The 13,969-nt window shown below is 43.0% G+C and overlaps 1 protein-coding gene and 1 long non-coding RNA gene across 3 annotated transcripts in view; one reads left to right on the forward strand and one right to left on the reverse strand.

Moving 5' to 3' along the window:
* LOC137435567 (uncharacterized) overlaps positions 1-8,177 on the forward strand; it is a 58,758-nt gene extending 50,581 nt beyond the window's left edge. The window contains exon 2 of the long non-coding RNA XR_010986108.2: positions 7,580-8,177. This is a non-coding gene — a long non-coding RNA (uncharacterized LOC137435567). The remainder of the gene's footprint in view (positions 1-7,579) is intronic.
* LOC137435546 (uncharacterized) overlaps positions 1-13,969 on the reverse strand; it is a 46,178-nt gene that overhangs the window by 18,450 nt on the left and 13,759 nt on the right. For both annotated transcript variants that reach the window (XM_068129440.2, XM_068129445.2), the window contains one exon: positions 11,921-12,060. In XM_068129440.2, the coding sequence (XP_067985541.2) occupies positions 11,921-12,060 (140 nt within the window). The remainder of the gene's footprint in view (positions 1-11,920; positions 12,061-13,969) is intronic.

Below are 13,969 nucleotides of genomic sequence, written 5' to 3' on the forward strand. Positions count from 1 at the left end.
ATACACATGCGCCTCAACCCCAAGGGGAAAGCGCATGGTCATTCAAACGCATGCATCATGCCCCCGAGGGGCCACAATGCATGGTCATTCAATTGGGACCACTCCTCTCAATAGGAGTAAGACCCCTTAATCCACTGACAGGGCATTACTCCTGTCAGGTACGATTTGCGCTGTTTTGGGGCCACAGCTAAGGCCTGCCTTTTTTGCTTGTGAAAAAGGTAAAAAGTCAAACATTTGAACAGCCTCGGACGTGCACCTTGACCCCATGGTCAAGGCACAACGTCAACAAGGCTGTCCCAATAACAATACACATGCGCCTCAACCCCAAGGGGAAAGCGCATGGTCATTCAAACGCATGCATCATGCCCCCGAGGGGCCACAATGCATGGTCATTCAATTGGGACCACTCCTCTCAATAGGAGTAAGACCCCTTAATCCACTGACAGGGCATTACTCCTGTCAGGTACGATTTGCGCTGTTTTGGGGCCACAGCTAAGGCCTGCCTTTTTTGCTTGTGAAAAAAGGTAAAAAGTCAAACATTTGAACAGCCTCGGACATGCACCTTGACCCCATGGTCAAGGCACAACGTCAACAAGGCTGTCCAAATAACAATACACATATATATATATACATACATACATACATACATACATACATACATACATATATACTACATGGTCAAAAGTATGTGGACACCCAAACATCACACCCGAATGTGCTCGTCGGACATCTCATTCCAAAGTCATGGGCATTAATATGGAGTTGGTCCCCCCTGTGGCCACTCTTCTTGGAAGGCTTTCCACTGGATGTTGGAAAATTGCTGCGGGGATTTGTTTCCATTCAGCCACAAGAGCATTGGTGAGGTAGGGCAATGATGATGGGCGACTAGCCTGGCTTGCAGTGGGCGTTCCAATTCATCCCAAAGGTGTTTGATGGGGTTGAGGTCAGGGCTCTGTGCAGGCCAGTCAAGTTCTTCCACACCGATCTCGACAAACCATTTTTGTGTGGACTTTGCTTTGTGCATGTGGGTATTGTCATGCTAAAACAGGAAAGGACCTTCTCCAAACTGTTGCCACAAAGTTGGAAGCACACAATTGTCTAGAATGTCATTGTATGCTGTTGCGTAAAGACTTCCCTTCACTGTAACTAAGGGGCCTATCCCAAACCATGAAAAACATCCCCAGACCATTATTCCTCCTCCACCAAACTTTGCAGTTGGCACTATGCAATCGGGCAGGTGCCATTCTCCTAGCATCCGCCAAACCCAGATTCGTGCGTCAGACTGCCAGATGGTGAAGCGTGTTTAATCTCTCCAGAGAACGCGTTTCCACTGCTCTGGAGTCCAATGGTGGCGAGCTTTACATCAACGCTTCGCATTGCGCAGGGTGATCTTAGGCTTGTATGCGGGTGCTCAGCCATGGAAACCAATCTCAAGAATCTTCCGAAAAACAGTTGTTGTACTGACGTCGCTTCCAGAGGCAGTTTGGAACTCGGTAGTGAGTGTAGCAACCGAGGACAGACGATTTTTTACGCGCTACGCCCTTCAGCACTCGGCGGTCCCGTTCTGTGAGATTGTGTTGCCGACCACTTCATGGCTGAGCTGTTGTTGCTCCTAGACATTTCCACTTCACAATAACAGCACTTACAGTCGACCGGGGCAGCTCTAGCAGGGCAGAAATTTGACGAACTTACTTGTTGGAAAGGTGGCATTCTATGACGGTGCCACGGTGAAAGTCACTGAGCTTGTCAGTATGGCCTATTCTACTGCCAATGTTTGTCTATGGAGATTGCATGGCTGTGTCCTTGATTATACATACCTGTCAGCAATGGGTGTGGCTGGAACAGCCGAATCCACTAATTAGAAGGGATGTCCGCATACTTTTGGCCATGTAGTGTTTATATATATATATATATATATATATACACAAAGAATTAAGTTAAGCACCCCCCCCCGTTTTTTTACAACCTCGCACATTACAAGTTTGTTGTCGTCAAAACAGTGTAATATACCCATGATATTGCTATATTTTCTGGAGAAGTGATATTATGGTCACATAAAAACATAACAATCATGCCGTTTTCAATATTTTATTCTGAATAATTTAAGGTGAAATTTTTTGGGAATTTTAGGCATATTTTCACCTCAATTTAAGTATGGAGCTATAGGTCCATCACGGACAGTGTGGATGACGTTTATGTTTTCTAACGTACAGTCATTGTTCTGAGAAGACCTCTAGCGATCTTTGCGTCAATAACGTGTATAGGACCCACGTGATCGGATCACTGACTCAACCCTACGTCTCATAGACCCTGTAAGCCGTCGTATGCGTTGCTGTGGCAGGTTGTTCCATTCCCGATGTAATGCACGTTCCAATTCATCCAGATTGGCTATTGGAGGGACCATCTTCGCAATTTGCCAATGTATACATATACACAAAGAATATATATTAGGGGGTGCTTAACTTAATTCTTTGTGTAGGGGTGCTTAACTTAATTCTTTGTGTATATAACTTTTTTAAAACTTTTTTATTTTTGCCTCCTCTGTCCACTCAACTCCCTCAACCTTGCTGTAGAAGGTATACAATTAATCTCCGAGGGTCTTCATGGATTGGTTCAATATCAGGTCTGATGGACAGCTGGGTCTGGTTTCAGGCAACTGGTGCACTCATTCCGAACAGGAGGGGCATGAAGGGTTATGTTGTTATCCTCTCTGGGGTATACACTGTCGTGGCCAAAAATATTTGCAGCCTTGCACTTTTTTCTTACATTTCTTCCAGAAAATTGTTCAAATTAAAAGATCTTTTGGTATCCACATCTGTATTTCTTTGGTTTGCACTGGAACAAAACAAAAAAAGCTGAAAAAATTACGAAATCTTAGCTTATTCCACACAGAAATCCTAAAATGGAATATTATTGGCACCTTTTAGAAGTTGTTAGAAATAATTCGATTTCAAAAAGGTGATTCAACTTTACTTTGGAATTGATCTCACCTCTGGTGAGTTGCAGGTGCCTGCAATATATAAATCACTCATTCAATCAGTTTGAATGGAGAAAAGGAGTCATTCTGCTGTTTTGTGTCACTGTGTGTACTGCAATGAGCATGGAGAAAAGAAAGAAGATCAGAGAATTGTCTGAGGAGGTCAGACACAAGATTGTAGCCAAGCATGGACAATCTCAAGGGTACAAGTCCATCTCCAGAGACCTTGATGTTCCTGTGTCCACCGTACGCAATGTTGTCAGGAGGTTTAAGGCCCATGGCACTGTAGCCAACCTCCCTGGACGTGACCGTAAGAGAAATCTTGATCGAAGATTGCAGCGAAGGATTGTTCGAATGGTGGAGAAAGCACCTCAATCAAATGCCAAACAGATTCAAGCTGACCTTCAGACACAAGGTACGATCGTTTCAACTCGCACCATCTGTCGCTAACTCAATGAAAGGGGGTTATATGGTCGGAGACCCAAGAGGACCCCACTGCTGAGAGAGAGAGAGACATGAGAAAGCCCGACTAGAGTTTGCCAAAACACACCTGAAGAAGCCAAAATCCTTCTGAAAGAATGTACTGTGGACAGATGTGACCAAATTAGAGCTCTTTGGTAAAGCACTTCGCCTATATGTTTAAAGAAAACAAAATAAAGCCTTCAAAGAAAAGAACACCTTCCCTACAGTCAAGCATGGAAAAGGTTCAGTGATGTTTTGGGGTTGCTGTGCTGCCTCTGGCACTGGGTGCCTTGAATGTGTGCATGGCATCATGAAATCAGAAGATTATCAAGGCATTTTGGAGCGCAATGTTCAACCCAGTGTCAGAAAGCTGGGTCTCCATCAAAGGTCATGGGTCTTGCAGCAGGACAATGACCCCAAGCACACTTCAAAAAGCACCCAGGAATGGTTCAAGACAAAACACTGGACTGTTCTGAAGTGGACAGCAATGAGTCCAGATATAAATTCCATTGAACACCTGTGGGGAGATCTGAAAACAGCAGTTGGGAGAAGGCACCCTTCAAATCTGAGAGAACTGGAGCAGTTTGCACAAGAATAGTGGGCCAAACTGCCAGAAGAGAGGTGTAGGAAGCTCATTCATGGCTATAGGAAGCGCTTGACCACAGTTATTTTGTCCAAAGGCTGTGCTACCAAATATTACGTCTCGGGTGTCAATCATTTTGTTAATGCCATTTCTTTTTTTTCTGATTTAAAAGGGTATATTAAGTTCTGAATCAAAAACAAAGGTTCTGTAATATTAACAGTGAAATAAAGAATTGTGGAGACCAAATACTTTTGTCAATTTCAACTTATTTTTCGAGAAAATTGTGAGTTATTTGAAAAAGTGCAAGGGTGCCAATATGTTTGGCCACGACAGTACAGGGTGTATAAGTCAATACCAAATTTTAAATTGTTGTAGCAACTTTATTTATGAACCAATTTGAAACAATATGTAAATGATAGTGTCCAGTGAGGTTTTTGGATGAACTGGTTCAAGAAACCTTGATGAACTGATTGAGCAACAAAGCCAGGCAGTGCATAATCAGCATAGGCCTGCAGGCCTGTGTTAGACCAACCAAAAAACAACATGGTGGCCATGTCATTTGCTCTCTGTACTTTGGTGGGTGGAGTAAAGCGACAAATGTGTGTGTGGTCTGGCAGCTGTCTAACCAATGGGTGCACATTTCAAAAATCGACCCACAACAAGAACCCCAACAACAACAACCACAACAACAACAGCAACGCAAAGCTCTTGTCGACCTTATTGACATGTCGCAGGTAAAAATATGTATAAAAGTACAATATAATAAATGTACATAGGTATATCCCAGTTTTGGGTGAGTCATACTTCACCTAAACTGAGGATGGTAGCGATCACTCAGTTGGTATTTAGTCTAGCTTTGATTCCCAATGGGGTCAGACAGAACTTAAAACTGTATTTCTGATAAAGAGCCAGCAGAGGGTGCTGCATCCGATAGCACCTCATTCTTCATATGAGGACAACCCGGCTAACCTGTCTGCCTTTCGATTGTGGATGGTAAATATCCTATCGTATCTTCCAAAGGTCATATCCATCACATCATGTGTCAGAAGCCTGGTGAAATTACCTGATTGGAGCTAGCTGTACGAATAGTACTACCTGTAGCAACTCAGTGGTCTGGAGGGTATATATGGTGCAAAAGCATGATTGTCCAAATTCCCTCCACCTGCACTTAAGTTTCCTTGCATTTCCTTCCACAAATGCAGTGTAACATTGACACATCGCAATGCAAAGAGGATAGTGGGATACTTCAGTGATAGCATGCTTGAATCTGAGATTGTGGTGAAAATGCTGAGATTATATTACCACTAGCAAAGGTAAACTGCGCTGCTGGGTAACACGGAGTTGCTTTGCGAGCGGATTATGAAGAGAGGTGGGGGAGAGAGAGGAGAGGAGAGGGTGGAGGGGAAGGGGTGGTGACAGGGAAAGTGCAGGGGATGGGAGGAAGGAGGGAAAGGGATGAGAGAAGGGAGAAGGGACAGGAAAAGGGTGGGGGGGGGGATTGAGAGGGCGGGGTGGAGATGGGAAAGATGGGGGGCGGGGGAGAGAAAGGGCATGGGGAGAGAAAAGCAGTGGAGAGAAAGGAGGAGGGGAGGTCGAAGCCTCACCACATGTCCCACACTCTGGGAGGGAGGGGTGGTGTGAAGAGGGAAGTGGGAGCGAGGGAAAGAGAGAGGGATGAAGGAGGATCGGGAGGGGTAAAAGAGGAGGGAGGAGAGATGGGAGAGCGAGGGGCGAGGATGAGGAGGGGGAAGGGAAGAGTGAGGGGGGAATAGAGTAGAGGGGGAGGGGTTGAAAATCCAGCAGATGTGACGCACAGTTTAACGTCCATTTGAGGAACGGCACACACATTGATGAATCACCCTGCCTGTAAAACAACAGGATGACAGTTTATAGCTGGGTCAGCATTCAAACCCAGGCTAAAAGGCTTAGTGCGAGTGTGCATACTTCTCGGCCATCTGGTTGTCCCATTGCTTTAATCCTTATTTTATCTTCTAATTCCTGGGATGTACCCACAGAGTAGTGAGCCACCATATCACCATGGAAGGCAATTTGCTTTTTTATCTTTTTTATTTTGTTTGCCAAGTCTAGGCTCGTATAAGAGCTAACACATAGAACATATAATAAAGGGGGCAGAGAGACAAGAGGGGGGAGAGAGAGGGAACCACAACAACAGTGGGGGACAGGGACATCAGGAGATCGGTGGAAAGGACAGGGCTGGGGAGGGGTACATGGGATAAACAAGATGGACACCACAAGGACTTTCAGGAAAGAAAATGGAATTTGAAGGAGGTAGATTTGGGGAGGATTGAGCTGCGGATTAAAGCTTTGTATGTGGTGAGAAGCTCAGTAGTGCAAAGGAAGGACTTTGCATGATGGAGGATGCCCAGTCGGCGACTGGCCTTGGAGGCCAGCTTGGAAATGTGGCTTTCCCAGGAATGATCATGGCAGATAGTGAGACACAAAAGCTTGAGTAACAGAACTTCAAGAGGATTGTTGAGAAGGTAGATGGGAGTTCTTTCCAGGCTTAAGTTGTTTTTTATTTACATGTATATTTTTACGGCATAGCCCATAGGGCAAAGCCGTCTAGAATAGATGTCTGTCCTTATGTATGTATGTCCCTCACAAATGTACACCAATCAGAGATGAGGCACTGGTCACATGACAAGGGTGATGTGCTATGATTACGTCTGTGATGTCATTACGGCATACGACGGCTGACTCCACACACCGCCATTTTGATTTCTATGCCATTCAAGCTGAATATATCGTCAAACCTGTCATACGTCACAATCACCATGCTCTACCTTCACGTTTTGCAGTCAGTGTGAAACACAAACAAACCAATTGTTAAAATGACCATCAAATATCGAAAGCATCATCGGCGTTACGGGTCTTCAAACGACATAGACCTGAGGCTTCATGCTTTCATGCGTCACCTTCAGGCCCCTTCGAGCAAATTCGCCCAGGTTTCTTAAAATAGAATTATAGTTTTCGTAATAGGAACGTTAATAATATAGCAGATAAAATCGTAACACTGCAATCCCTTTGTCGTGACTGCAAAATTACTGGATTGAAGCGTTGTATGGTTCATTGCTGACTCGAAACATGTAGATTGTAGAATAAACCAGTGTCTCAATGCAATCTCTTCACTTCCATGGTGACAGACAGCTTCGAGACTTGGAGTACTTCAAAATAATTTAATACTTACATTATTTGCTAACTGGCATCTCCACCCAGGTCATACTATCCTCTTCAAATAAAGTATCAAACAAGCCCGGCTACTCTGCTGTTAGACTTTCGGTCTTGTTATAGGTATTGTTATGTTTATGGGGGTATGTAAGAGAATACAGTTGGAAAGGTAAATTTGTATAGAAATAGTATGGACCGTGTGACGTGTAGGAGCATTTTTATGCACATAAGTAGGAAAAATGTAGCTTCAGGTTGTGTTTAAATGTTCATCATATGAGGGATGATGATGTGTTAATTAGTAATAGGGTTTAAGGCTAATTTCCCCTGTGCGTGAAACCCTCTGTGGCCATCCCTAACATTTTTTCCAGTACCGCCGGTCAAGCTAATCACACTCCATCGACACGATACAGTGAAGACCCGCACAGGAGAGGCGAAGCGACAGGGCAGGCATGCCACACCTCCCGAGTGACACGGCCGGATGATGTGGGCGAGCTCGAAGAAGCTTGGCCATTTTGGTTTTCTCTGTGAAGAGGGTTTTTTCTTGGTTTTGTGTGGCGATCGTGAGGGAGCTTTGATTGCTGGGCTCACAAGGTGGAGGAGAAAGAAAGAAAGAGGGCCATCTTCATGACTCACCTCATCTCCGGGCGCCCCCGACGCACGGTGGTCGACGTCGCCATTTTGCCAGGTTTCCTGCCTGGTGGCTCTGAGCTTCGACAGACACCGACCTTACCACAGGTTCCATTTTGGGGGCAGTTGAGTGTGCCAGACAGTGAATTTTACTTTCTTACCCCTCCCTGTGTGCGTGTTTGTGTCCGTATGTGAGGATCCTCGACTTAGCATTTTACCTCAGCTTTATTTTCCTGTTTTCATTCTATGCATTATTTGATTATAAATCATTATTGTTGCATTTGTGTTGTCATGTTTTGTTGGGTTTCGGAATAAACCCGTGTGTTTTGTGCAGATAAACGCTTCATGTCTCCTCCATCCTGCACACACAATAACCGCCATAATTGGGAGATTGCCTCAGGAGTTAAGGCTCGTTCGGTTCATCCGTCCAAGGCTGGTGATAACAAGCTATGGACGCGACAGTATATTAATATAACTATATTAATATAATGAAAGCAGATCGCACAAAAAGGGGGAAAATAAAATATTTTTAGCAGGTGAGGCACTGCACATCACATGACACAGCGATCCCCAACACAGAAGGATGATGTAGCAGCCCATCTCTCAGAAGTGTGATGTACTGTTCTGCATCAGTGGATTCATCCACAAAATTGTTCAAAGGATTGGTTCAATGTTGCAATCAATTCATTGGTTTCACTCAGAAAAACTGATAACCATTTGAAGAGAAGTGCCACAAATGAAATTAGAAGATGTATCTGGTTGGTTGCCTCTTCCCCTCCCTGGTGAGCAGCGCATACCTCTTGAGGTATTATATCTCGTTTGAGACCCCTTCACTGTTGCGAGCAGAGGAAGCACATGCCAGAACAGTTATTACGGCATGGATGCTGACCAACAGACTACAATCGGACACACACCGACCTCCCTGTGGTCCGCCCAAACAGATATATAGAGGAATACACATTAAAAGCACAAGCTGTCACTATATAAACTATATTTGACCATGCTTCCAAAAGATTGGCAACACGTATACATGAAACTCAATACTGAACATATAAATGTAAATTTCATATATTCTCTCCACTGCCACCACCTCCTCATTAATAAAAAGTTTTCAATATTTCTATTTACCAGAGAGTTCATACAACACATTAACCCATGCTGTCTTGAGAAACAAGGACATCAGCAGGGTCTATGAGCGGCAAATTTGAGTGGTCATAATGACGCAATATTTTTTCCCAAGTACTGCTAAACGGAAGGGTTTTGAAAGTGTCAAAAAGGTGATTTGTGTTCTACAGTGTTGAATGAATGAATGAATGATCGTTTTAAGGCCATTTTCCCCGCCAGAGCAGGGGTTAGCCTTGTGGGCCCCATGACAATCATGGTTCCCTGTTTTGAGGCAATGTTTTTATGGCCGGATGCCCTTCCTGGCGCCAACCCTTAGTCGCCTCTTACGATGCGCAGGGATACGGTGTACCTATTCTAAACCGGGGTATACACCGGGATCATTCATCCCAGCAAGCTGGTACTCAATTTGCCGACCTCGGAAGGATGACAGGCTGAGTCAACCCCCGTGGTGTTAATTCAGCGATCGACCGGGATTCGAACCCAGGATCCCAAGCCGGCACCCTAACCGCTAAGCCAACACCAGGCTCCGTGTCCTACAGTGTTCAAGTATATAATCCAATTGAAATAAAATAAAGATTTCAAAGGTTGTATAATTTTTTTTTCAAGGTTTACTACCGTTTCACCAAGTGAAACCTTCTTTTTTGGTGGTGTAAAACTTCTTCGGTTTAATGGGTTTCTTCAACATTTCACAAAAAACCTTTGGTGGAACAAATCTTTGAAGATTTGTTCTTCGTGCTTGTCGTTTGTGTCCTTTATGACATCATTCAAAACGAAATTTCCTGATTGGGTTTGCACAAACATGAGGGTAGCTAGCAATGAATTGACTACTTTGGTTTAAAAGTGAAGTGCTCGAGTATGGTAGAGAGTTCAGCTACCTAGACAAAATAGGCTTGACATGTCCACTCTTAGTTTCAGTATTTCCCACCTGCCTGGCACTGCCGAGCAGTCATAAGAGAATGGTGCATACCATGTTTGACTGCCAGACAGGCAGAGTAAAATTTTTTTTAAAAATAGCACCTGTGTCAGAAGAAAGGGGGTTCAGTTTGGTATTTTAAATATTATTTCTTTTTAATACCATTTTTTAAATTAAAATGAACCCCATTAGAATTACCCTTTCGACCCTTTCACAATTACCCATTAGAACCCTTTAGAATTACACTTTAGAACCCTTTAGAATTAAACACGGTAGGTTTAGAAAGATTCTCCTCCATTTTTGATAGATGGACGGATGGAAGGAAGGACATGGCCAAACAGTGAAGCAGCTTCACCGCTTAAAAAGTACGCATACACGATCAGGACAAATTCATGCACGATCAGGAGGAATTCAGACCGTGACAAATTTATTCAGATCAGGACAAAACATGATAAACCGCATATTCGTTTTCCAAATAATGTTCCTATTCGTTTTTCAATATAAAACATTCAATTTAAATTAGGTTGCTCATCAATCATAAACTGACATTTGTAAACAGACAGACAAACAGAAGTGAACCAATTGCTTAACCCCGCCTTTCGCTTCGCATGCGCAGGGTAACAACCTCCATATAAATAAATAAATTTACCAGCAGATACACATGTGCATGTAATAATTGTAATATTGTAAGTCTAGATGAAACAGAACAAGCAAATTGCAAATGTTTCCAGTAGTAAACTTAATTAACCTGCAAATGGTAAAACAGACAGCTGCCAATTACCTACATCTGTTTTCACAAACAGGCAGAAATCCTGGTAATAAGTATTGTTTGGGGATATTTAGATCTTTTTCGCTTCTCTTCTGCATATAGCCAGGGCCTTCAAAATCATACAGGGAGATCATTAGTAATAAATACATGCCACATAAGTCGAGCAACATTTCACAGATAGCAAGTTAGCAATAAAAGACGAGCTATTTTTAATATCCTGACCAGTGAATTTTATGAGATTTTCAGGACCGATAGTCTCAGGTCTAAGTTTTGCATTACGTGACCTGCATTAAAATCGGTTAATAATCTCTTTCTCCAAACCAGATTAACAAATGAAATTGTCCAATCTTAAACATAGTCCAGGTGGTGCTTTGTGTACGATAGTGATTGGGTTTGCACAAACATGAAGGTAGCATGATCGGTGGAGCTCTGCCAAACTCTGCCATAAAGCCCAGATCGGTGGAGTGTTGCAGTGATGGTTGTCCTTCTGGAAGTTTCTCCCATCTCCACACAGGATCTCTGGAGCGCAGCCATAGTGACCATCAGGTTCTTGGTCACCTCTCTTACCAAGGCCCTTCTCCCCCGATTGCTCAGTTTGGCCGCGCGGCCAGCTCGAGGAAGAGTCCTGGTTGTTCCAATCTTCTTCCATTTAAGAATTATGGAGGCCACTGTGCTCATGGGAACCTTCAATGCAGCAGAAATGTTTTTGTCGGCTTCCCCAGATCTGTGCCTCGACACAATCCTGTCCCTGAGCTCTGCAGGCAGTTCTTTCGAGCTCATGGCTTGGTATTTTGCTCCGATATGCATTGTCAGCTGTGAGACCTTATATAGACAGGTGTGTGCCTTTCCAAATCATGTCCAATCAATTGAATTTACCACAGGTGGACACCGATCAAGGTGTGGAAACATCTCAAAGATGATCAAGGTAAATGGGAGGGACCTGAGCTAAATTTCAAGTGTCATAGCAAAGGGTCTGAATACTTATGTAAATGTGATATTTCAGTTTTTTCGTTTTAATAAATTTGCAAAATTTTCGAAAATCCTGTTTCTCTGTCATTATGGGGTATTGAGTGTAGATTGATGAGGGAAAAAAATGAATTTAAACGATTTCAACATAAGGCTGTAACACAACAAAATGTGAAAAAAGTGAAGGGGTCTGAATACTTTCTGAATGCACTGTGTATATGTATGTATTATCCCTGAAGCAAATGAAACTTTAAAACACAGAGACAAAAGCTCAATATGATGATATGATGGTCGTACATAAAGTCATACCAAGCATATGTGGAAAAGTGGAACCAAGATCATGGGCATTGTCCAACAAATCACCCGAGATGAGGCATCGAACAGCATCAAATGAATATGGGAGTGAGGGGGAGTCCTCAGCAGACGCCATCATTGAAGACTCGGCCCACCTGCAAGATATTGTTTCACCTTTTATTCCCTCCAACATATCGTTTGAATAATTACGTTCAATAACATTCATTATGTGAAATTGCTAAGGTTACTCCCCACCCCAAGGTCTTCACGTTGTTTTATGCCATCGATAAAGCTAATGAAAACCTATACGGTGCCTATAGAAAGTCTACACTCCCTTTCTAAATTTTCACCTTTTGTTGCCTTATGCTCTTATAGCCTGGAATAAAAATTCATTAAAACAGACTTTCCCCACCTTTATTTATACATCATCACCCACAACTTCCAAGTGAAAAACAAATTCTACACATTTCAGGAAAATTAATTTAAAATACAAAACTAGAATATCTGGGTTGGACAAGTGTCCACCCACGTGAGTTAATACTTGGTGGAAGCACCTTAGACAGCAATTACAGCTGAGTCTGTTGGGATAGGTCTCTTCCAACTTTGCACACCTTGATTGGGCAATATTTGCCCATTCTTCTGTACAAAACGGTTCAAGCTCAGTCAAGTTGCATGGGGAGCGTTGGTGGACAGCATTGTTCAAGTCATACCACAGATTTTCGACTTGATTTAGGTCGGGGCTCTGACTGGGCCACTCAAGGACATTTATATTTTTGTTCCTTAGCCACTCCAGTATAGCTTTGGCTGTGCTTCGGGTCGTTGTCATGCTGAAAGATTGTCACATGCACACAGTGACCAGTCATTGCCATAAAGGCCTGTAGCTCTTTCAAAGTTGCCAATGGCCTCTCTGATCAGTCTCCTCCTTGCTTGGTCATCGAGTTTGGATGGACGGCCTAATCTAAGCAGGGGATTTGACGGTACCATACGCCTTACACTTAATGATAATCTTGACTGTGCTCCAAGGGATATTCAAAGCCTTTGGAATATTTTTTATACTCATCCCTTGATCTGTGACTTTCTACAACTTCACCTCAGAGGTCTTTTGAAAGGTCCTTGGTGCTCATGGTTGAGTCTTTGCTGTGAAATACACTCCCCAACAGAGTAAACCTACAGGAACAGCTGATTTTATTCTGAAATAATCAGAATCACTACAATTTAACACAGGTGGAGGCCAATTAACTTGGTTGTGATTTTTAAGGTGATTGGTTACACCTGAGCTAAATTCCAATTGCTATTATAAGGGGACTGCATACTTATCCAACCAAAATATTCTAGTTTGGTATTTTTAATTAATTTTCCTGAAACTTGTAGAATTTGTTTTTCACTTGGAAGTTGTGGGTTACGATGTGTAAATAAAGGTGGAAAAACTCTGATTTAATGCATTTTAATTCCAGGCTATAAGGCAACAAAAGGTGAAAATTTTGAAAGGGGGTGCAGACTTTCTATAGGCACTGTATATAATCCAAATACAGCCCTTCCAACATCATAAATGCATCACAGCATTAAATGTCATGAGCGCATGCGAACCGCTTCACTTCCTGCCTAGATAGCTTCAGCAGCGCACACTCAAATCTATTTTAAAGACCGTGGATTTAAAGTTCACAAGTAAAGGACAGTGGCATCACAGACCATGGTTTTGCCCTTGGTAGAGCTCATCAGAATGACACCACAATCGTTCACTTGCTACAGTGGCTTCAGAAAGTATTCACACCCCTTATCTTTTTCACATTTTGTTGTGTTACAGCCTGAATTAAAAATGGATAAATTGAGATTTATTTCACTGATCTGATACACAATACCCCATAATGTCAAAGTATAATTTTTTTTTTAGAATCCACATAAGGATCCAACAACGGCATGGTCGCAATACCTTAACCACAGTTCAAGGCATTGCTGAAGACTTCGATAAGAAAAAGCTTGAGCGGGCCTTCAAGAAGAAATTCACCTGGAATGGTACTGTGATTGACCATCCAGAATACGGCAAAGTGATTCAACTCCAAACAG

This window comes from Myxine glutinosa, chromosome 1 (genome assembly GCF_964187855.1).
Source record: "Myxine glutinosa chromosome 1, kmMyxGlut1.1, whole genome shotgun sequence".
Classification (NCBI taxonomy): domain Eukaryota; kingdom Metazoa; phylum Chordata; class Myxini; order Myxiniformes; family Myxinidae; genus Myxine; species Myxine glutinosa.